Source organism: Schistocerca gregaria, chromosome 3 (assembly GCF_023897955.1).
Source record: "Schistocerca gregaria isolate iqSchGreg1 chromosome 3, iqSchGreg1.2, whole genome shotgun sequence".
In the NCBI taxonomy this organism is placed as follows: domain Eukaryota; kingdom Metazoa; phylum Arthropoda; class Insecta; order Orthoptera; family Acrididae; genus Schistocerca; species Schistocerca gregaria.
In genome coordinates, this window is record NC_064922.1 from 572,676,314 (window position 1) to 572,702,434 (window position 26,121).

The following is a 26,121-nucleotide window of genomic DNA, read 5'->3' on the forward strand; positions in this document are numbered from 1 at the left end:
AAGAATTATACATAAGAAGTGGCAAAAGAAGGGACAGAGTGAGATGACAGGTGCTAAGACATGAAGTAATAGCTTCTAAACTACTAGAGGGGGCAGCCGTCATTAATGAGCTTGTATATGATCTCAACAGTATTTACAGGATCCCACAGAATTACCCTGGACTTTGCACGGGCGATACATAGGCTAAGGAAACCTGAAAAACGCATCCGCTGCCAATGAAAAATTCCAAATACCGATTTACCGATGCATATACGAGTATTACATCATCATCAAAGTACATCATAAAGTAAGTGTACACTTTGCGTGCGGCTAAAAAGCAGAAACGAGTCCTGGTACGACCAAGTGAGTTATATGGAGTGGTAGGTGTCTATCCCCCATCCATGAAGAAGGTTCGCGTTTATGCACGAAGGGCGTGGTTTTGAAGATATGACGGCTGGGAAAATTCGCCCTCTAGAAATTTGTAGAACTCTGCAGATCGTTCTGCAGTGTTCGAGAGCATTACGCAACATTCCAGAATATTTCTGAATGTTCCACAATTATTCGAGATGTCTGAAACATTCGGGAAGTTTCCAGAATGTTCGGAAACATCCCAGAATACCTCATATTATCGTGGAACATTCCAGAACACTACCGAATGTTGTGGAATGTTCTGGAACATTGTGGGCCATTCGAAGCCTTTTTGGTATGGCCTGGATGTCTCCACTGGCTGGGCTACCCATTGGTAGGCGTATATAAAGCAAGATCCTTCGTGGGTTCGGACGACAGTTTCTTAACCAGTGACGGAGGGAGGAACCGAAAAAGTAATGCGCTGAGTAAATAAAAACAAACAGTGAAGTGTTCACATCTAATTCCGCGAATAATAAAAGAATGACGGTTTACCCCAGACGAAACAAGAGCACATTTTGTGCAATAGTTTCTACAAACAGGCGAAGGCGCATATCCTGCTGACCAGACGACCAGTCTCATTAAACTCAGCAGCGTAGTCACTTCTGGAAACGAACTCATCGACCATATTTATGCCAACATTGTTCAGAACTATACCTATTCGGACTGGTAATTTGAAAAACACTTTTGGTAGCTAAAAATAATATTGTCGACAACCTCAACTTAAATATTCAAACAAAAGTTTCAGGAGAAGAGAATATACAAATCGATCGACAAGATAGTAAACGTTTATGAAAGTGTGAACTTTCCTGTATATTTTCTAAACTCTTTGCGAGTTTCAGGAATGCTATTACACTGTTTTCGAGCTGAAATTATATCTCCGATCATACTACCCAGAAACCTGAAATCACCAGAACTATGTAATGTAACAAGGATGATAGTCAATCAGCTGTAGAGTAATATAATCGAAGTCGAACTTATGACTGGAAAGTACAAATGAAACACGCTATTTATTCCCAAAATACCACTGACCTCTATTCAACTGCCATTCCAATTTAAGAGACTGCAATTTCCAATCAAATTATCCACAGTTTTAGAATTAACAAGGTGTAAGGATGAACTTTAAAATGTTGCGGCATCACCCTCAGAGACTACTGCTTTTCTCACTGTCAACTATACGTATCTTACTCTCGAGCAGGAAAATTGGAATATTAATATACTGAAATAGGTACATCTCATGAAAATTGTAAATTTTAACATGTTATCGAAGAGCGTAAGCGATATATCGATTAGGAAGACGTACGTGTGAAAGAACGCTGCGAGGCAACTATCGTTGAGGCAGAGTAGGTGTAAGAAAAAGCTTTTGTTAGTTCGCGGGGTGGTAGACAGTTGGTGCTTAGAAGGAGCAGGAGGAGCGCACCAGTGGCCGGCAGCGTCTGTCACGATGCTCCAGAGTGGGCAGTCGCTTAGTATTAAATACTCAGCGTAATATTTATAGTGTTGTGTACTAATGATTTATGGAAGAAATAAGATTTGAAGTAAAATTAATTAAGAAAATGCTACAAATATTATTACGAAATTTTTATGCAGAAATCTCTCTACGTATTGTTTCATCGATCTACAATAAGACTTTGATTTGCTATGTAATTATACCAACTGAGGTGTTATAAATGGTTCAAATGGCTCTGAGCACTATAGGACTTACCATCTGAGGTCATCAGTCCCCTAGAACTTAGAACTACTTAAAGCTAACTAACCTAAGGACATCACACACATCCATGCCCGGGGCACGATTCTAGCCTGCGACCGTAGTGGTCGCGCGGTTCCCGATTGAAGCGCCTATAACCACTCGCTCACACTGGCCTCCTGAGATGTTATACCATATACCATTAATAAGAGCTAAATTCGAGTATGGATATCACTGCCAATTAAAATAAGTCAATAAGACAGAAACGCAGGAATATATAGCAAACAAAATGGTGCACAAATAATTCCTTTCCCGAACTAATATACTTTTTCCAGACTTTGCAGAAAAAAATACAAAGACAAAACACTAAGCATTACACACCTTATCCTTTGCTTACTAACCATTGCTCGAACTAAGCAATTTGTCATGAAATACTTAGGTTAAGATTATATACAGATCTGCAAAAAAATATTTTTTGAAAGTTGTTTGAGATTTTATAACTGACTTTTATTAACTTTTATGCAATTTTCAGCGGTGATTTCAGAAATGGGATCCATTTCTTTCTATCACGTCAGGTTTTCTCAGAAAATTGGGAGTATTTTTGGTTCCAATAAGAAAATTTAACCAATCTACAACAAATGTTTCCAATGTTATAAAATGTTATTTTCTCTATAAATCATGTTGTAAAGTAGATTTCCTATTGATAATATTCTTCTCGGGTATGCAGCCGGATCATGACGTCTTCATGCCACAATATTTCCGCGGTACAACTGGCCGCCATCTTCAGGTGAGAGTGCTGGTGCACGATCTCGCCGGAACTAACTTCCCAGCGCAAGCGGCGGCCCCTATATAGGCCGCAGAAGACCCACAACGCGTGCGCGAGAAGGTGCCGTAACCGCCCTCTAGCGCAGTAGACATACCCCGTCAACAGTGATGGAAAGAGGCGAAATCGAGATATCGCTGTCAAAAATTAAAAAATAAAAAAAAATAAAAAAAATTTTATTCCGACGATAGAACCACAGACCGCTGTTTTTTAATGTCAGATAACTCTGGGTCCCAAGTCTTACTTAAAAGAAAACGCTTGTCTCTATTAATAAGATTGTCAGATAACCGAATCTCTATGGATTCTTTTAAAATACAGTCCTAATAGCGAGATGCAGGGGCAACCATTTGTGTCTCGTCATATAGTATTCTGTGTCCCTCGGTGAGACAGTGTTCCGCCACTGCAGACTTCTCAGGTTGAAGCAGTCTTGTGTGCCGCTGATGCTCAACACATCGCTCCTGAATGGTCCGGATTGTCTGACCAATATAAGTCTTTCCACAGTGACAAGGGATCTTGTAAACACCGGGCTTCCTCAAACCGACGTCATCCTTAACAGAGCCAAGGAGCGCTCTAATCTTGGCTGGTGGACGAAAAATACTTTTGATGTGATATCTTTTCAGAATCCTTCCTATCTTCGAGGAAATGCTCCCAGCAAAAGGCAGAAAAGCTACCGATCTGCAGGTATCTTCTGGTGGTTCAGGCGAAGGTCCAAACTGGAAAGCACGACGGATCTATTTATCTGTAAAGCCATTCTGCTTGAACACAATCATAAGATGGTCCAATTCTTGTGTCAAGCTTTCTCCATCTGAAATGGCATAAGCTCTTCTCGCCAACGTCCGCAGGACCCCCGTACGCTGGAACGATGTATGACAGCTAGAAGCATGTAAGTAACGGTCCGTGTGCGTAGGCTTTCGATAAACGCTGTGTCCCAGTGTCCCATCATCCTTTCTGTACACCAGAACATCCAGAAACGGAAGCTTTCCATCATTTTCCACCTCCATTGTAAATTTGATGCTAGGATGCAGAGAATTGAAATGATCTAGGAGGCGGTCCAGAGCTTCTCTCCCATGAGGCCACACCATAAACGTATCGTCAACGTACCTCCAAAAACAGGTTGGTTTTAAGGACGCTGTCTTCAGCGCCATGTCCTCAAAATTTTCCATAAAAAGATTGGCGACTATTGGCGACAAAGGGCTCCCCATAGCCACTCCGTCAGTCTGTTCAAAATATTTGTCACTGAATAAAACGTACGTCGACGTTAACACGTGGCGACAAAGCCTGGTTGTTTCCTCATCCAGTTTCTCACCAATTAATTGCAAGGATTCTTCCAGAAGAACCCAGGTAAAAAGCGACACGACATCAAAGCTCACAAGCAAATCCCAGGGACTAAGAGACAAGGACTTCAATCTCTGAACAAACACCATAGAATTGGAAATGTGATGTTCGCATTTACCGACGTGAGGGCCAAGAACAGATGCTAAATACTTAGCTAGATTGTAGGTAGGAGCGCCCAAATTACTCACGATCGGACGAAGCGGGACCCCTTTCTTATGAACGTGGGTAGACCGTATAATCTCGGTGGCACGGCAGCACCAGGACGAAGTTTTTTGAGAACGTCGTCAGGTAAAGAACTCTTCTTCAACAGTGAAAGCGTCTTCCGTTTTATCCTTTCAGTTGGGTCGTCCTGCAATGTTCTGTATGCTGAGTCTTCAAGTAAGAGATCCATCTTTCCTAGATAGTCATCACGTGACAGAAGAACAGTTGCGTTGCCTTTGCCCGCTGGTAGAACTATCAGATCTTCGTCTTCTCTAATGGACCGGATCTTGCGCTGGGAAGTTAGTTCCGGCGAGATCGTGCACCAGCACCCTCACCTGAAGATGGCGGCCAGTTGGACCGCGGAAATATTGTGTCATGAAGACGTCATGATCCGGCTGCATACCCGAGAAGAATATTATCAATTATTACGCCGGGAAAGCCTTCGTAGATTTCCTATTTACTTCCATTTCTCCTTAAGCTCATAAATCCTTATCATATCGCTTTCGCTTTCTGTCGAAGCTTCTTTTATTGCTTTTCGGGCTCTTTTTATCATCCAGCAGCAGTCCGCTATAATGTTCACGTTTCATCTTCCTTAATATCTTCTTTCCATTTCTTTGATGTCTTGGTGGAACCTTTAGCCCCACTCTTCACTTACATCACCAAGGTTTTCAGGGGAGTAGTCAAGATGTGAGTGGAGAAAATGAACTTTAATGCTCATGTTCCAGCCGAACTTCTTAAAGATGTAGAGCATGTCTGCGGCTATTGTCTTGTAGTCTGGACCTCTTTTGTTTCCTAGGAACCGGTAACAACTAGTTTAAAGGATTTCCATGCTACCTTTTCTTTGTTTTCATTTTGTCCACAAAGTTGGGATCTGTCAGTTTTCTAATGTCTGGTCCGACAAAGATTCGTTCCTTTAGCTTTGCCTCAGATAAACCAGGAAACCGTATACAAAGATACCTGAAACATTCCCCTTCTTTTGGCAATGCCTTAACAAATTGTTTCATCAGCCCCAACTTGATGTGAAGCGGTGGATTTAACATATTTTTGTGATCCACAAGGCTTTTCCTCTCAAAATTTGTAACCGCTACCTGTAAGGTTTTTCTCTAGGGCCAAGATTTTTTTAAGTAGTGTTGCTTTCTGTCTCTACTGTCCCATTCACAGAGAAGGCAAGGGAACTTTGTATAGCCACTTTGTTGAACAAGCAGCACTGAAATCACTTTTAAGTCACCACGTAGTGTCCTGATAAGCAGAGTTTGCTTAAAACCAGTTCAAGGTTTTCGTAACATTCTATTAAGTAAACGGAGTGTTCAACTGGTATAGAAGCATACTTATTGTGTAGAAGTACTTCTTTAAGGCTTCTTTTTGAAGAAGCAGTAAAAACTCTCCACTCATCAGGAGCATATTCTATTTTGAAATGTGCTATAAGTCCAGGAACATCACTGTAAAACTCCAGGTCACCTTCTTGAGAGAAGAAAGATACAAACTGCTTTTCCCTCCATCGATACCAAGAAAAGGATGTAACCGGAGCCAACATATGTTTATCTATCAATCTAGACCCTGAAACCTCTGCCGATTGTTCAGAAGGGCCTAGGTGTCTAACTAAATCGTTCAGTTCAGATTGTGAGAATGGAATGGGATCGGCTGTGCCAGAATCGTAGCAATTTCAGCCTTCTTCACTGTCACCTTGGTGAACCAATGGCTCGTGACCAAGTACATCATCCAAAGAATCTGGAGGAGACCGCATTGGTACTTGAGGCCCGTGAGGAACAGGGAGAATGGCTGAATGTTAGGGTATGAAATGACCTTTTTGTTTTTCAAATTGAAACCTTGTACGGTGCAGGAACAAAAATAGCAGTCATCACTATGATTTTTGGGCTCCATCCAAACCATTAGTATTCCAAAACGTAAGGACTACTTTTTACGTTGAAACCATTGCCTCAGTTCTTCAACACATAGTGAACAAACTTTGTGTAGGGCCCAAGGCTTATCTTAATCGCCAAACTTTATACCAAAATAGGCGAAATATACATTTTCAACAAAATAGGAAATGTTCTTTGTTGCTTTTCAACGATATAGTTACCACAAATGCAACAGAAGCAATGTGGCAAGTTTTAAATCCTCTGGTAGCCATTGTCCATCAAACAACTTCACAAGAAAACAGTCACTACTTTGAGGTATACTAACAACAACACGTGAACAGCACAGAGTGAAGAGATACTGAGAACTGAAGGACAATAGCAGAAGCTCATTGCTTACTGATGTCGGGGCCAGAAGCAGCGCGATAGACAGGCACTGACTTGAAAATACTGCTGCTTCCTCCTAATTACTCTTTGTTTTACGTATATCTAGTGTAAAAAAGGCTAAATATCAGTTTATGGAGATCCTAAAAACCAAAATTGAAGCTCAATAGAAATATCGAAAAAGCTAGATCTAGACAAGCAGTTCGTGAAACAGCTGTTCGTGATGGAATTTTGTCACTATTTTCCCCGAAATCAGCACTGAAAACATTATAATCACATTTAAGGGTCATGATGATGTTTATTATGAATTGCTATGAGGATATTTACCAAATGATGTTAATATCATTCTACATGCTGATTCTATAAAATTTTGTGAAATGCATGATTATTTCTCTATGAGATACAGGGTGAAGTGAAATTCGCGCACTCGGGATTTGCAGCACGTTTCCTCACATGCCAGGAATAAAAAATTGTCTGTCACAAAATTTCGTCTGGCGAGTACATTCGGCTGAAGAAGGACATTAAAGAGTGGCAATCTGGCAACGCTGTAACCACATGTATGGTAACTACCTCTGTTAGCACATATTCATAGTGCTGTACAGTTGGTGCAGTGATTTAGAGTTTTGGGTTAGCATGCAGGAAGTCGATGGTTCGATCGTCGCTTGGGGGACATTTTTTTTATTTGGTAATTTCATTCTGACATTTCATGCAGTAATATATAACGTTTCTAGGTCACATGTATTCTTAATTTACAACATTTTGTAACGCTAAACATAACAAATACGTGGTTAGACAAATAGGAAGTAGACATGTGAAACAAGTGACCTGTCATAGGACAGAATAAATACAACAACAATATAAATTTTGAAATTATAAAGATGAAAGCACACCACTAAAACCCAACATCTATTGTCAGTTATACTACATGTAATATGATTGCTCAGATGCCACACGTCAGTAACCAGTGACTATAACATTTCTTTATTAATTACTACATGACCTTCACAACAGATTATGTTGTCCACAGAACAACAGATGCTCAAAGTGACCTCCCTGCATGTCCAAACATTGCACAACCTGCCGGATCATTCAGCTCGGGACCCTTGCGAGCAAAGCTGCATATACAGTGACAAGGGCGGTATGAACACGTGCTACCAATTCTTCCACATTCGTCGGTGTAGTAGAGTACTCACGCTGCTTCAGGTGTTCCCACAGGAAGGAATCCGGGGGATTTAGGACAGCTGAACGCGGTGGCCATACAATTGGACCTCCACGTCCGAGTCATTTCCTTAAAATGTTCTATCCAAGTACTGTCGCACATTAATTCCAGACTGTGGAGGTGCACCATCATGTTGGAACCATATCGTCTGCCGAACATGTAGTTGCACATCTTCCAGCATGTCAGACAATTTGAGAGGAATGCAATATATCTTCGTGCAGTCAACCGGTCAGACAACGTGTTGGGGCTATACCACCATAACACCTGTCGCCCAATATTCCGGCCCAGACTGAAATTGATATCCACTGTCACAGATGACGTGTAGGTTAACCTCACACCAGTGCTAGGCATTGTGCACACTGAAGGCCCCTCATGAGTGAATGCTGCTTCATTCGACCATATTACGGTGTCCACGAAGTCATTGTATGCTTCTTGTTGTTGCTGTAACCGTTGACAGAATGCATCCGCTGATGGCGATCTGCAGAATGCAGGTGTTGCGTGAAAGCATAAAGACAGAGGTGCAGTCCATTCTAGTGCAGCATGTTAACAACCGCGCACACACCTGCCTTTCTATGCTACGTGTAATTCGCTGCGGTTCTAGGTGGAAGACTCCAGAACAGCTTCCTCAGTAGCTGGAGTACGGTGAGTCCGAGGACGACCTCTGTCACACGATGGTGCTTGGGGAGAACCTGACTTCTAAAGGCACAGCTCCAGATGACGAAAGAAAGTTTTATCTGGATGGCGTCAACGAAGATATCTAGCAGCATATTCACAAGCGACAACACAAGCCCAGTCATCAGATGCACCAAGGACCAGAAGCATATCTAAATATTCGTTGTTTGCCATTGACATACGTCTGCCACATTGGTTTAGAGGTTTACAATGAGAAAATTCGATACATGTACGCATGTACATTGGAGTCTGTCACGGGCGCGTTACTCCGATCACAACTAGTCCCTTAGTCCATGCCTGGTGGACAATACATACAGTATAAACACGCCATCAGTCCTGCACGCTGTTTCACCTAACGTGCATTACCCCTCTGACACATAGTGTTCTACATGATTCATCCCGACACTGCTAATTGTGGAATGTTCCGTTTAGAATTACATTTTCCATAACGGTCACATAGGTTATATTTCCACAACCCCATCGATATAATAATAATAACAATAATAATGCATTGAGATATGTACTAAACAGCATGCATATACCGGACTCCATGTTGAAAGGTATAATTAGGGGACTGTAGTGATAACACAAACAAATATTAACCGAGTTTGGACATTATTTGCAACGTAAGTCCTTAACGAAATGTAATGGATCTGAATTAGGCAAGAATAATAGTTGGTACTAACCTATGGCACCATTGGAAAAGGGTAAACAGAAAACAGGTTTCACATGCACTAGATGAACTGGTGCCAATAAATTCACGCCCACGTTGTGGAAAGGGCTTCTTTCAAAGCTGAACAGGCTTCCAATTCAACGATTGTAGCATGTAAGTGCAAATGTATTCTAGAGGACCCTCTGCAATCACTGTTGCCGATTAAGATACCAGATATCGTACCACGTGGACTACATTTACCAAATGAAGAACTTGTGCATCAGCCCAGGATCGAATCATATATTTCCTCCATGCTAACCCAAAACAGTATCCACTGCACCAACTGTACACAGTGGTAGTTACAATACATGTGGTTACAGTGTTAGCCGTTTGCGACTCTTTAATGTAGATTTTTTGACTGATGTACTCGCCAGACAAAATTGTGTGACAGTCGCTTATTTATCGCTGTCATGTGAGGAGTTCCGAGTGCACGAATTTCGCTTCACACTGTATAATAATGACACTGTTTTATGATGTTGTTTTATGATGTGTATGTATGTACAATATTTCAAGGTTCATTTGTTTAACTTGTTGTGGGCACTGGTTAGGACTGATTTTGAGGAAAGTGACTAGATATAATGCACTTCTGACATTGCTTTTCTTCTGATGATCTGTAGATGGACATATTTTTAATGCTTCTAATATGGGCTTTTCGCATTTACAGCCTTATATCTAATTACACTTTAGAGGTACAACAATCTTCAACATTCATTCTCATACTTGTATGATTTACTTTAATGCACTTGTATAATATTCTTCTAGTTAATAGGCCTTTGTGCATGTCTGTTATTTTATCACTACTTCAGCTTAGCAATGTGATCACAAATTTTCATCTGCATTATTTTGTCTTGACTAATGATGCATGACTGTGGACGCTTATAATTTATATTTAGCAGTTACATACTGCTTTTTTCCTTAAAATAATATTATCTATATCCGAGTTTACAGGGGCGCTCCCTCATACCTGATCATTTAGGCTTGAAATATTTACCCATGGAAGAGCAGCTATGTATTGTTGGTCTTAGCTTGCCACTTATTATTTATCACTCATGTATCTTAGTGTTTACTATGTATGTTGGGCCCTATGTTGCCACTTACCAATGAAAACTTTCAGACCTTATAGTCATGTTTTATTGTTGCCATAAGCTGCCATGTACTTTATTGCTACGATTTGCTATGCATTGTAGGCCATAGCTTTACACATATTATTTATCACTCATGTATGTTGTTATTATGATCTGCTATGTATGACAGCCTCATGTTGCAAAGTGAAGCATGTTATCGAGTCTCCTTCAGCAATTCACTGTATACATGTATAATTAAGATACTAGATACTATGCCATATAATTCTGAGAATACTACAGATTAGACGTTGACCACAGAGACAAGTTCTCACTCATAGATTACTAGCTTAGCGACAAAAATTTTCTTGATTTCCATGACAAAATATTCAGTCTTTACCTAACTAGGAGTTTGCCAACTTTTTGTACTAAGTACCATTTCTTATGAATGTGATATTAGCCATTAATTATTTTCAACACAACAGTTGTCTGTGTTTCATACTGGCACAGCAATGATTTGAACATAAGGTAACCCACACCCTCAGTGGCACCTTTTAGGTCATACTTCCAAATGTTAACACCTATCATTACCAGTTAATAATTCCATCTTAATCCTGACCATCCACAAGGTAATGGAATCATCAACTTATGCACACATCTGTAACGATGTGTGGCGAGACCAATGACATGATATGCGATGATACCTGTCATTGCAACCAGAATTGGACCTACGAGACTGGTGTGTCAGATGGTTGAGCTATAATGGGTAATATGGTTTACCAGAGACATGATTGCAGATGCTCTAGATCACGACACACATCATCAATCGACTTTGTGTAATGAACCTCGAGTGAATTGAGTCATTATACTTACAATTCTGATGATGTGGTACAGCCACTGTTTATGGGCACTTAATCTGCAGAGTACATGAAATCAGACTCATCTTAAACCATGACTGACTTCTATCTGGATTTATTCCTTACTATATTCTGTTTATCTTATATCCTTTGTTATGATATATTTTGCACTGATATTTCTATATGGGACCATAGCCAGATGTTTGTGAGCCATATGTCAATCTATTTGCCAGTGTGAAATATTTTTCAAGAGTTATAGTTCTCTTATGCACTACTTAGAATAAAGAGCGTAAATATTTTCATAATTTTTCCAGTACTAAAGAGTAATATAATGTCACTACCTTATATCTTACATCTATAATTTTTCTGTACAAAATGTTTCGTAATTTTAAACTATATTTTGGCAGTTGTAGTGCCACTGAGCATACTACACTCCTGGAAATTGAAATAAGAACACCGTGAATTCATTGTCCCAGGAAGGGGAAACTTTATTGACACATTCCTGGGGTCAGAACCACAGGCACATAGACACAGGCAACAGAGCATGCACAATGTCGGCACTAGTGCAGTATATATCCACCTTTCGCAGCAATGCAGGCTGCTATTCTCCCATGGAGACGATCGTAGAGATGCTGGATGTAGTCCTGTGGAACGGCTCGCCATGCCATTTCCACCTGGCGCCTCAGCTGGACCAGTGTTCGTGCTGGACGTGCAGACCGCGTGAGACGACGCTTCATCCAGTCCCAAACATGCTCAATGGGGGACAGATCCGGAGATCTTGCTGGCCAGGGTAGTTGACTTACACCTTCTAGAGCACGTTGGGTTGCACGGGATACATGCGGACGTGCATTGTCGTGTTGGAACAGCAAGTTCCCTTGCCGGTCTAGGAATGGTAGAACGATGGGTTCGATGACGGTTTGGATGTATCGTGCACTATTCAGTGTCCCCTCGACGATCAGCAGAGGTGTACGGCCAGTGTAAGAGATCGCTCCACACACCATGGTGCCGGGTGGTGGCCCTGTGTGCTTCGGTCGTATGCAGTCCTGATTGTGGCGCTCACCTGCACGGCGCCAAACACGCATACGACCATCATTGGCACCAAGGCAGAAGCGACTCTAATCGCTGAAGACGACACGTCTCCATTTGTCCCTCCATTCACGCCTGTCGCGACACCACTGGAGGCGGGCTGCACGATGTTGGTGCGTGAGCGGAAGACGGCCTAACGGTGTGCGGGACCGTAGCCCAGCATCATGGAGACGGTTGCGAATGGTCCTCGCCGATACCCCAGGAGCAACAGTCTCCCTAATTTGCTGGGAAGTGGCGGTGCGGTCCCCTACGGCACTGCGTAGGATCCTTCGGTCCTGGTGTGCATCCGTGCGTCGCTGCGGTCCGGTTCCAGGTCGACGGGCACGTGCACCTTCCGCCGACCACTGGCGACAACATCGATGTACTGTGGAGACCTCACGTCCCACGTGTTGAGCAATTCGGCGGTACTGCGATGGAGTTCCGTATGCCACGGCAAACTGGCTGACACTGACGGTTGCGGTGCACAAATGCTGCGCAGCTGCGCCATTCGACGGCCAACACCGCGGTTCCTGGGGTGTCCGCTGTGCCGTGCGTGTGATCATTGCTTGTACAGCCCTCTCGCAGTGTCGGGAGCAAGTATGGTGGGTTTGCCACACCGGTGTCAATGTGTTCTTTTTTTCCGTTTCCAGGAGCGTATTTTACTGCAACAACAATTTTTCTGTTGCTTATTAAGCATTTGTAGGTTTGTCATGGCTACAAAGCACAACGCCCTGCCCAATTTCTTGTCAGAATGGCTGTAGGGTTGTGAAATAGGTACACATAATGAAAATAGTAAGTTTTAATCTGTTATCGAAGAGCATAACAAATATATCGATGGAAAGATGTACGTGTGAAGGACTGCTTCGAGGCAGCTACCACATGTAACAAAGACCTTTTGTTAGGTAGCGTGGTAGTAGGCAGTAGCTGCTCAGGAGCAGCGTGTCAGAATCAGTCGTGATGCTCCGGAATAGCTGGCTACGGTAGCTCAGTGTGTGCGGTCAGAGGGCTGCTCGCCCTCTGTGATAAAAAAACAACTGAGTATGGGAACCAATGATCAACTTGGACTGATATCTTATGACGTCCGCCCAGACCAAACGCAACGAACAGTTATTAGTATTAAATATTCAGTGTAATAATGACAGTGTTGGGTATTAATGATTTATGAAGAAATAGGATTTGAGGTAAAATTCATTAAGAAAATGGTATAAAAATTATAAAATTTTGATGTGTAATCTGTCTAAATATTGTTACATAGATCTACTGTAATGTAGTCAGTATTCATGTATTTATGCGCTTTTGCTGTAGAACGAATTGTAGTGAGACCAGCCTCTTATATAACCACAAATTTTCTATTGTTTTTTTTGTAAAGATGAATTGTTTGCCTAAATGTAATTTTCATGATATGTCTTAACTATTGCAAGACATTTTCGCAATATATTAATAGGAGGGTTGGAACTTAAATGGTGGCAACTATTTATTCACAACCGATACAAAAGAGTTACATGTTTGCACCGGTTTCTGTCCTTCAAACTAGTCACCAGCGTTGTGAAGAACCCGCTGCCAGCAATGTGGAAGGCGTAGTACACCGTTAGCAGACCCAGTTCTGTTGATGGTGCGAAGGGAGCGGTCTACTGCCTGTCGAATCTCTGGAACAGTTCTGAAGCGAATGCCACGAAGTGGATCCTTTATCTTCGAAATCAAATCAAAGTCACAAAGACTTAAGTCGTATTAACATTCGTTTTTGGAGCATCACCTGCGACCAGCTTTGCGACACTTTCTGTGCAACCCACCCCTCATTTTGCAGCCGCATACAGCGCAAGCTGTGGCTGCTCTGTTCAGTCGATGTGACTGGGAAGTACTGTACCATTCACCATACTACCCCGACTTAAGTCCTTGTGACTTTCATTTCATTCCCAAGATGAAGGAACCACTTCGTGGCATTCGCTTCAGAACAGTTCCAGAGATTCGACACTCAATAAACCGCTCCATTCGCACCATCAGCAGAACAGGCTCTGCTAACCGTATACTAGGCCTTACACATCGCTGGCAACGGGTTCTACACAACGCTGGTGACTATTTTCAAGGACAATAACAGGTGCAAACATGTAACTCTTATGTTTCGATTGTGAATAAATAGTTGCCACTATTTAAGTGCCAACATTTGTATTTTCAAGAAAAATATGACAGTCATTCTCCTCAGTCATGTTCCGCCTCACAGTTCCAAGTCGTTGTTATTTAAATAAATAGTAAATGTGTCTCCGTGAAACAACCTGCATTTCGGCTTTTGCAAGTGTGATTATTTTAGTAGTGTTGAGAGCAGAACAACGCGTTATCCAAGGCTACATCAATAAGGGCTAAGAAATTTATATCACACAGTTAATGGATTTTCGCACAGGGATCACTTTTGTAGTTATTCAAATTTACAGGGCCGCAGTAAGATAGAGTAGGTCTGAATGTACTTTTGATTTCATGCTAGTAGGCAAATTGTTTAAAACAAGGTGAGGTAAACATATACATACACATAGTCAGAAATGCAGTCAGCACACGATTTGACAACTGTTCTTAGTTAGACACAAGCATCACACCTTAGTTTACACATAACCATTACGACATATACGAGGGGCATTCAAGTTGTAAGTCCTCAGATTTTTTTTCTAATTAACTACTCACCCGAAATCGATGAAACTGGCGTTACTTCTTGACGTAATCGCCCTGCAGACGTACACATTTTTCACAACGCTGACTCCATGATTCCATAGCAGCAGCGAAGGCTTCTTTAGGAGTCTATTTTGACCACTAGAAAATCGCTGAGGCAATAGCAGCACGACTGGTGAATGTGCGGTCATGGAGAGTGTCTTACATTGTTGGAAAAAGCCAAAAGTCACTAGGAGCCAGGTCAGGTGAGTAGGAAGCATGAGGAATCACTTCAAAATGGTTATAACGAAGAAACTGTTGCGTAACCTTAGCTCGATGTGCGAGTGCGTTGTCTTGGTGAAACAACACATGCGCAGCCCTTCCCGTACGTTTTTCCTGCAGTGCGGAAGGAATTTGTTCTTCATAACATTTTCGTAGGCTTCACCTATTACCGTAGTGCCCTTTGGAACGCAATGGGTAAGGATTACGCCCTCGCTGTCCCAGAACATGGACACCATCATTTTTCAGCATTGGCGGTTACCCGAAATTTTTTTGGTGGCGCTGAATCTGTGTGCTTCCATTGAGCTGACTGGCGTTTTGTTTCTGGATTGAAAAATGGCATCGACGTCTCGTCCATTGTCACAACCGACGAAAAGAAAGTCCCATTCATGCTGTCGTTGTGCGTCAACATTGCTTGGCAACATGCCACACGGGCAGCCATGTGGTCGTCCATCAGCATTCGTGGCACCCACCTGGATGACACTTTTCGCATTTTCAGGTCGTCATGCAGGATTGTGTGCACAGAACCCACAGAAATGCCAACTCAGGAGGCGATCTGTTCCATAGTCATTCGGCGATCCCCCAAAACAATTCTCTCCACTTTTTCGATCATGTCGTCAGACCGGCTTGTGAGAGCCCGAGGTTGTTTCGATTTGTTGTCACACGATGTTCTGCCTTCATTAAACTGTCGCACCCACGAACGCACTTTCGACACATCCATAACTCCATCACCACATGTCTCCTTCAACTGTCGATGAATTTCAATTGGTTTCACAACACGCAAATTCAGAAAACGAATGAGTGCACCCTGTTCAAGTAAGGAAAACGTCGCCATTTAAAACAGTTCTCATTCTCGCCGCTGGCGGTAAAATTGCATCTGCCGTACGGTGCTGCCATCACTGGGACGTATTGACAATGAACGCGGTCTCATTTTAAAACAATGCGCATGTTTCTATCTCTTTCCAGTCAGGAGAAAAAAAATCGGAGGCCTTATAACTTGAATGGACCTAACAAAATTTAAAAAAATGTTTATAAACAAGTATTGTAAATGGTTATAAGTACAGAACGTCACATTATCCCTCTCGATAGAGAATCTGTAGTCTTAGGTCGCAGCCACATCGGTCGTACTCGCCTTAGGCCGGTATTACACTATCAAATTTCTTTGTCAAACATTTGGTGAAAGGTGTGATCAAATATTCTGTCAAATATATTTGACAAAGATCTTTTACATAGTGCTAGAAGGAGTATTACACTGTCATCAAATTTTTCATCAAAGTTCAAGATGGCTGACAACAACTTGTTATTAACCGCAGCAGTTGCACGTACCGCAACTGCATTGTGTGCACATGCGGAAAAGAAGTGGGGAAAAAAGGGAACCATGCATACGAGGTTGACAATCTTAAATTTTTGGTATTACAACTGGATAATAAATTCAGTTGGGGGGAGCACACCACAGAACTGCAAAAACGCCTTAACAAATCTGTATTTGCAATTCGAGTGTCAGCAGACATAGGCAAAATAAAAATTAAAAAGCTTGCATACTTTGCCTACTTTTATTCCATAATGTCGTATGGTACAATATTTTGGGGTAACTCTTCAAGTCAAACAAATGTTTTCAGAGTCCAAAAGCGTGTAATACGTATTATTTGTGGAGTAAATTCACGAACGTCGTGTAGAAACCTCTTCTAAGAACTGGGTATACTAACTACTGCCTCTCAGTATATTTACCCCTTAATGAAATTTGTCCTAAATAACATATCTCTTTTTCCAACAAACAACTCAGTCCATACGTACAATACCAGGAACAAAAATGATCTGCACAAGGACTTAAAAGCTCTTACTTTAGTTCAAAAAGGGGTCCACTACTCAGGAACACTTCTCTTCAATAATTTGCCAGAAAACAAAAAATTTAGTTACAAATGAAGATCAGTTTAAAAGGAGCCTGAAAGAATTACTAGTGTCAAACTCCTTCTACTCCATTGACGAAATTTTTAATAGATACTAATGATGTTTTGTATTTATTCATACTATTAGTATTGTTATTTCAGCTTAAAAAAATTGACATGTTCCACATCCACGAGGATCTCCTCAGCACGGATCTATGGAACAAAAAACTAATCTGGGTGAAGCCGTGGGTTTTACGACGACACGATAAAAGCATTCAACAAAACTTGTTACGTGAGCTTACAGTGGAAGAGGTCAAGTCGTACAATAATTACTTAAGAATGGATGAGCATACATTTATGTATGTGCTCAGTGAAGCGTATCCTCATACCACAAAGCACAATATTCACTTAAGAACTGCTACATCTTCAGAAGACAGGCTCACTGTAACACTCCGATTCCTTGCTACAGGAGAGGGTTATGTTAGGTTAGGTTACGTTAGGTTAGGTTAGGTCAGGTCAGGTCACGTCACGTCTCCAATCTTCTTATTCTATTTTTGTATTCAGGGTCCCTCACGTTGTAAAACGCCTCATCAGATTCATACAACTCTATTAATTTTGTGTTTGTTGGCACAGACCAATTGCATTTACTAGCAATATTTACAAAAATACTACAGACGACAGCGATGATACCGCTCCATGTGGTAACATGTGACATTGCAGTGAACAGAAGACAAGCGATTTCTTTGTTCAAATCTGCGGCGAGGCCCTAGATTTGATCCAATATTGGTCGGCAGTTGACAAAGTTCCTATTACATATCAAGTATCTTTGACAAAGATTTTTGACAAAGATATTTGACAAAGAAATTTGATAGTGTAATACCGGCCTTACCCACAGCTACCTACTACACTGAGACAACCCTCCTCAGCACGACCACAGACCGATTTTCCACCACGCCCATGGGGTGAATGCAGATTCACTTGAGCTACAATTGTAGATTGCAACTTAACTAGTCATTCCAACAGATCTTAGTTGACAATGCAAAGAAAGCAGTCCGTGTTTTAAGCTTCCTACAGGAATGTGAAGTTTAACATTTGATATAAAGTGATTAATTTTAGTAGTGCTTTTGGGGTAATTGTACCGCTAGCTTAGCGCTACAGGTAAGTCACATCTTGAACTAGCGTCACAGCTCTTGACCCCGACTACGTTACTCGCAAAAGTTTTCTAGTGGCTCGTTCATTACGAGAATGAAGAGCTATTTCTGTAGTTTCTGATGAAAACGTCCTTAACCAAAAAACATGTTAATAATCGATGCTTACAATTGGAAACCAGCTGTTCATAATTTGAGGTTGGGTACCACTTGCTGTATACGTGGAAGAAGCCTGGAGATACTAAAAGGTTTTAGATGGATTATACGATGGTAAGACAGAGATTTAGGAACCAGGTTTTAAATTGTAAGACATTTCCAGGAGCAGATGTGGACTCTGACCACAATCTATTGGTTATGAACTGTAGATCAAATCTGAAGAAACTGCAAAAAGGTGGGAATTTAAGGAGATGGGACCTGGAAAAACTGACTAAACCAGAGGTTGTACAGAGTTTGAGGGAGAGCATAAGGGAACAATTGACAGGAATGGGGGAAAGAAATACAGTAGAAGAAGAATGGGTAGCTTTGAGACATGCATTAGTGAAGGCAGCAGAGGATCAAGTAGGTAAAAAGGCGAGGTCTAGGGGAAATCCTTGGGTAACAGAAGAAATATTGAATTTAATTGATGAAAGGAGAAAGTATAAAAGTGCAGTAAATGAAGCAGGCAAAGAGGAGTACAAACGTCTCAAAAATGATATCGACAGTAAGTGCAAAACGGCTAAACAGGGAAGGTTAGAGGACACATGTAAGGATTGAGAGGCGCATATCACTAGGGATAAAATAGATACTGCCTGCAGGAAAATTAAAGAGACCTTTGGAGAAAAGAGAACCACTTGTAAGAATATCAAGAGCGCAGATGGAAACCCAGTTATAAGCAAAGAAGGGAAAGCAGAAAGGTGGAAGGAGTGTATAGAGGGTGTATACAAGGGCGACGTACTTGAGGACAAAATTATGGAAATGGCAGAGGATGTAGATGAAATGGGAGATACGACACTGCGTGAAGAGTTTGACAGAGCACAGAAAGACTTCAGTCGAAACAAGGACCCAGGAGTTGACAACATTCCATTAGAACTATGTAGTCGTATTAAATCGGGTGATGCTGAGTGAATTAGATTAGGAAATGAGACACTTAAAGTAGTAAAGGAGTTTTGCTCTTTGGGGAGCAAGATAACTGATGATGGTCGAAGTAGAGCGGATATAAAATGTAGACTGGCAATGGCAAGGAAATCGTTTCTGAAGAAGAGAAATTTGTTAAGATCGAGTATAGATTTAAGTGTCAGAAAGTCGTTTCTGAAACTATTTGTACGGAGCGTAACCATGTATGGAAGTGAAGCATGGGCGATAACTAGTTTGGACAAGAAGAGAAAAGAAGCTTTTGACATGTGGTGCTACAGAAGAATGCTGTAGAATAGATGGGTAGATCATACAACTAATGAGGAGGTATTGAATAAGATTGTGGAGTAGAGACGTTTGTGGAACAACTTGACTAGAAGAAGGGATCGGTTGGTAGGACGTTCTGAGGCAAGGGATCACCAATTCAGTATTGGAGAGCAGCGTGGACGGTAAAAATCGTAGAGCGAGACCAAGAGATAAATACAGTAAACAGATTCAGAAGGATGTAGGTGTGTAGTAGGTACTGGAAGATGAAGAAGGTTGCACAGGATAGTGTAGAATGGAGAGCAACATCAAACCAGTCTCAGGACTGTAGACCACAACAACACCACCACTTCCTGAATGTTTAACATCAATACTGTTTATAAGCCTTCAGCAGTTACACATGAATATCCATTGGTGCAAACCATTCAAAGCAAAAGATTTTTGATGACCTGGTATCCCAATTATTACATTGAAAGAAACACTACACGAGTTGCTACAAATTCGCAATAAGGCCTCACACCTAGTTTCGAAATATTTATTTTATTATACATCACGTAATGGATCACTGATTGCTAAACTTCTATGGTCATTGTCTGGATATTTAAGAAACCACAAGCTTACTTTAAAAATCATGCACACACAATTCGACGTTTTAAGCATGTTCTTTCACGTAAATGGGTGAAAACTACTTTACTTGGGGACAGACAAAGACGTTTAAGACTTTATAGAACAGGAAGTACACGAAAACGTAAAATATACGTGACCGAGAACTGATACGTACTTTATATACTGTAAGAACATATTAATAATATACGACAAAACATAATATGAATATCCTCACGTATGGTGACGATCGATATTGTTTATGTATGTTTCACAAAGAATTTGATATCGGTTTTCTACACAATGTGGTTCCTTGCTGCTGTAGTATCTGTATCTTTCTCCCATGTGGTTTAAAAATGGCTGTATGCACTATGGAACTTAACATCTCACGTCATCTGTCCCCTAGAACTTAGAAGTACTTAAACCTAACTAACCTAAAGACATCACACTCATCCATGCCCGAGGCAGGATTCGAACGTGTGACTGTAGCGGTCACGCGGTTCCAGACTGTAGCGCCTAGAACCGCTCGATCACTCCGGCCGGCTATTCCATGAGTTTCTGTAAAATATTTCTTCCTGTTTTAGTCATTTCACTAACAGATAAGTGCAACCATCCACGAGTGAACCCTTGAAGACTTTAACAACAGTCCTCTTAGACTCATACCGACACACCATTATATTATGATGATGTTATGTATTTATGTTTCAGGTGGTGAATTACCTGATAGACCAAGGAGCAGACGTTAATGTTCGTGACTTGAACGGCTGGAAACCAATACACGTGGCAGCTCGTTATTCAGATGATGAGGTATCGGTTATACAGATTGTTAATAGTTACTATAGGTGATTCACAGGGCTTCTCCTATGTGCTCGCCCTCACAGGACGGACTACTCTCACACTTTTCCATACATTCGAATACTGTTAAATTTCAGGGATGGTCTTTCCTGGGAGAGGGAGTAATTAGAGCAAAGTAAATCAGATAAAAATACACAGCTGTAAATTTAAATTTTCTTTCGAGTAAAAATAATTCGTAAAGAAAAGAGGTAGAGTTTATTTCAAATGTGAATCTAGTTCTGCTTCCTTACAAACAGAACTGAGTAACCGGGCTGTCAGAAATAAGCCAATAATTCGAGGGACTGTTTGAGCACGAATCAGAATCGGGATAGTACTGGCTAAACGTAGTCAGCAGTGTTCTTGGAATATGTTGACTTCAGACAACTAGCTTTAGTGATCATGATTGTTTGTAGCAACTGAATCACTTAGTAACTGTAAATTACCATTATCTATACGAGAAAATGATGGCAATTAATTCCATAGATTGACCAGAACGTCATGTCCACACACATAGTAGTCCACTAACAAGTCGAACTCCAGAATTTCGTTATGACGTGGACTCTCAAGCCCTGTAAGTGACTGGAAGTGAATGTTAGTTATTCTTCCACGTAACGAGGCCATGTTTGCTCACGCTAAGCTTTCTCTTTGTTCAGCTAATGAGGGCTCACATTCATTCCAAGTGGCTGATACCAGGATATTTTAAGGCTCACATTATCAGTTTAATTCACTGTCTTCCTCCTCTGATCTGTATTACATGTACGTTGCCCTACGGCGGGTAGTTGAACTCCTGAAAAACTCCATATCCATAGCTAAACTTAATAGAGTCGGTTGGATGAACGCAGTTTAAGGCGTCACATGTTCCGAAAATGGCCTCAGTTAATTGCGACGGTTTTGAAACCGTAATATCGTGATGTTGTTGAATCGATGCTGCGACATAGTTACCACTGCAGCTAACCAGTGAGAAGGTTCGTCCAAGACACTGACTCTTTAGAATAGCTTTTTTCCTCTGGCAGTATTCACACTCGCAGCTTAAGAGAACGCGTTTCCATATTTGGTGTAAAAAAGCTATGTATACAATGTTATAGAGCTATTAGAGGCGATCAAAGGAAGAACTTTCCCTCTCTGATGCACCTGTCAGGGCAGCACCTTTCGCCCGCCAGGTGTCTTTCATAGATTTGACACTGGACTTTCCTTTGGCCAACGTTCACAGTTATTTTGGCTGCTTCCTATGCTACATGCTGAGTCCGGATTTTCTTTAACACAGCTATACTTTACTGTTAACAACTTGAAGTTTCCATTACTGCTAACACTATCCAGATCCCTGGATAAGTAATTATATTATAGTTCCTACTGCTTTTACAGGTTAGTCGAGGGCAATGACACTCTAACCTAGTTATTCTGACATGCATCTGATTTCTGGGAAGGTACGATGCAACAATAGAGCACCAAGGACAATTTAGAAGGAGGAAGTTACTGAATAATGTCACACTGCGAAGACTTGACGGGTTTGTTCATGAAACATGATCCCTTATACCAGCACTATGGGAAACTAGTGGACCTCGCACCGAGTAGACTATCAGTCTGAGGAAGTTGTCTCAAAATGAACAGCTCCAGCACCAGCACAGTAGCCATAGCCAAGAAACTAAATCTCAAAAGCCAACATGTAGAAGGTTGCTCGAGACCGGCACGCACCCAATGAAGTTTCAGAACATACAACACCTATCAGCTGATGAATTTTAACACATCGAGGGCCTCTGACAATGTACTATACACCAAATTGTAAACTTCTATGACTAACAAACGTGTGTTTCATTTACTGACGACGCTGACTTCACAATAGAAGGATATTCAACAGCCACAATATGTCTGGGGGTTGGAAAATCTTAAAGAAACTAATGTGTTCCACTATCAACACAGATTTATCATAAATACATGGGCTAGTATTGAGAAAGAGCATCTGACAGGGACGCATCTTTAGCCTAACACCATCGACGGAAGATATTACCGTCTCTTTGTCCTTGACATACTAACGAAAACTTTGTCCCACTAGCAGTCATGCAACCATTATGGTCCTGCATGAGGGGGCCTCACCGCACTTTGCCCTTCATGTTGGAGAATATTAGGACAATGTTTTTTCCCGAATTGTGGGACTGGGAAAGTGGACTAGTACCATAGCCACCTGTGTCTTATGAATTTAATTTTTTTGGGTGGGGGGGGGGGAGATAGAGCGTTTTGAGTACGAGACACTGGAGACTTCATAAGAGCTGGCTGCGGTTTGGCTGAAGCTACAGTTACTGTTCGTGAAAAACCTCATTGTTTTGAGCGTATTAGACAATCATTAGCACGCAGATACCAATTGTGAAATGACGATATTTTCATTACCATTTTCAAAACAATATTCGTCAAGCGGCAGTTTAAACGTTGCCTCTGAATATCACCAGCGTCGAAACCTTCATGAATCCTACAGGAAAGAGGTACACATGTAACTCGTTTGACAAGTAAAACAGTGTTAGTTTTTATCTTTTGTACACGCAGGTTTTTATACCCTGTATGTACAATAGTTTAAGCTAGGAGAGGAAGACGTACCACTGCCAGGCAGCAAGGAACAGCAGAGTGGTTTCAGAGGTGCTTTGCTATTTATTAACGGTCGGCAGCCAAACCTATATAATGACTTTTGGGGAGAAAGCAAACCTATTCACTGATTTCGTGTATTGTGAATTACACTTAAATTTCTTAGAAAAATAGTTATTCTGCACACGTATGTCTATAGTGAGAATATGTGTGTAAGGCAGGCAGTGCTATATATAAATAAGCCATAAATATTAAAAGTAATAGAGTATGGCCTAATATATGTCCAATCACATGGACAAAATTCATTTATTTTAGTTTTGAAAAATAAATCATATAGCTCGAAAGACATTAGGTCTGGTTGCTATCAGATCACTTATAATAGTACTTAAGATTAAATTTAGTTCAATGTCAGTCAACCGTAAATTAAACTCTTATTATATTATTATTATTATTATTAATGATTTACAAAAACTGTGCATCGCATCTTAATGTGATAAGAAAATATGACTCACTTAACAAAATGTATTTACTTGACTTCAAAAATATTACATTCAGTTTCCGATAGAATTTTCCACTCCGCAATTCGGGATACAAATTTTATCGCGATACCTATAACTTTAATTTACCCAGTCGTGTATCTTTGGCCACGAAGGCGAAGTAGACGATAGAGTCTCGACTATGTCACAGTTGATGTCAGGCATGTTTTATTGCTGAAAGACTTGTCAGAGGATGTGACGATACAGGATCTCACCTAATGCATATCGGCTTCCGTGTCGGGATCTTCGGTCGACTTTTCCTAATTGATTTTTCTCCATTGTAGGGGGACGGTAAATCACTGTCAATGCCAGCCATTTGTGCTGGCGAAGCGCCAGAAAAATCGTTGAGGCAAGGGCGGCTGAAGATCACGAGGCGACACCCAGCAGGCAATAGGTCAACAAACAGCCACGGAAGTCTCAACAGTTGTGTAAACTGGATGTGTCGAATAAAGTCCTGGAGCAGTTACTCAACGCTGCTATGTTCCTTAATTATCTGTCATTCAGTAGAGGGAACATTGCGTGAAGATATACCAGTCTTAATGGTTTCCAGTATTTCTATCCGTGCATCGGGCCTTTCCTGGTTAAAAATCTGCTCTTTGTGCTTCAAGGAAGTCTTGCAAACGCGTAGATGGACGACTTGTTTTCGAGAACGTATTAAACGTCTCTTGCAGATGGCGTAGGTTCATTAGATTTTCTTGATTTTTCCAGGAAAATCCTATGTCCCGTATATTCAATCTGACTGGTATTTTTCTAGGACGTGGGATATTGTGGTCATTCATACTTAAGTTCTCCGATAGGTTATCAAGTGCTTCCACAGTCCTAATATTCGCAAGTGCTCCCTATGGAACTTCCGCAGAACGTATCATTAACGCTGCCTTAAAAATTGTAGCCTGTAGGGATATGACCAGTTCTTCACGTAGTCCTAACATTTCATTAGCTGTGTCATGTTTCGAACTACTTTGGTTAGTTCTGCGAGGTTAATCGTCTTTGCTCTCTCTGAGCTCTGGATTAGAGGGACTTTTCTCGAATATTTTTAACTTCTATGCAGTTTTCATTCATGTTATAGAAACGTTCTTAAACAAAAGCAGCTTTTCACTGTGGTCCTCTGTTGCTCACTATAGGTTAGTTCTAACGTTGTCATAGCAGATAACCCATTCGCCCTTTTCTTCATAAAACAGTCACAGGTAACATAAAAAGCACCACATTTTACAAGACCTTCCTTGCCTTCGAGACAACGTATGGTGGGAAAGGAAAGATGGAGGGACAGAGTGTGGTGGATTATAAGGCGTTTCCTTTGTCTGGCCGATAGTAGCTTCAGGGAAGCGACAGTTCGATTTGGTCAAATTCAAAAATTGCTGTCAACTAAAACATAAATTGTGTTCCTATTTACAGCATAATTTTTATCACTAGTTCTGTCTTTACATCATGTACACACATTGACATAAAATCTGACAGGCTGCCGGCCGCCACAAATTTCGCTCCAATGGGAACATAGGACAAATAACATAGGCACATCGATAAGTCCAGATGCCTGCACAAACTGGCAACAGTGTAGGCTGAGGCAGTTTGTTGAGCAAGTCTTGATGTTTGTTTGAGCTGCTGTGTTAGATATGTATCCTATGTTCTAAGCACTGAAGCACCAAATAAACTGGTATAGGCATGCATATTCAAATACAGAGATTAGTAAACAGGCAGAATATGGTGCTTCGGTCTGCAACGCCTGTATAAGACAACTGTCTGGTGCATTGTTAGATCGGTTACTGCTGCTACAATGGAAGGTTATAAAGATGTGAGTTTGAACGTGGTGTTATAGTCAGTGCATGAGCTACGGGACACAGCATGTCCGAGGTAGCGATGAAGTTGGGATTTTCCCGTACGACCATTTCACGAGTGTACCCTGAATATCAGGAATCCGGTAAAACATCAAATATACGACATCACTGCGGCCGGAAGAAGATCTTGCAAGAACGGGACACACGACGACTGAAGAGAACTACTGA

The 26,121-nt window shown here is 41.2% G+C and overlaps 1 protein-coding gene across 1 annotated transcript in view; it reads left to right on the forward strand.

Annotated features, from left to right (window-relative positions):
- Positions 1 to 26,121, forward strand: part of LOC126355974 (uncharacterized) — a 626,068-nt gene that overhangs the window by 576,653 nt on the left and 23,294 nt on the right. The window contains exon 21 of the mRNA XM_050006583.1: positions 20,889 to 20,987. Coding sequence (XP_049862540.1) covers positions 20,889 to 20,987 — 99 coding nt within the window. The remainder of the gene's footprint in view (positions 1 to 20,888; positions 20,988 to 26,121) is intronic.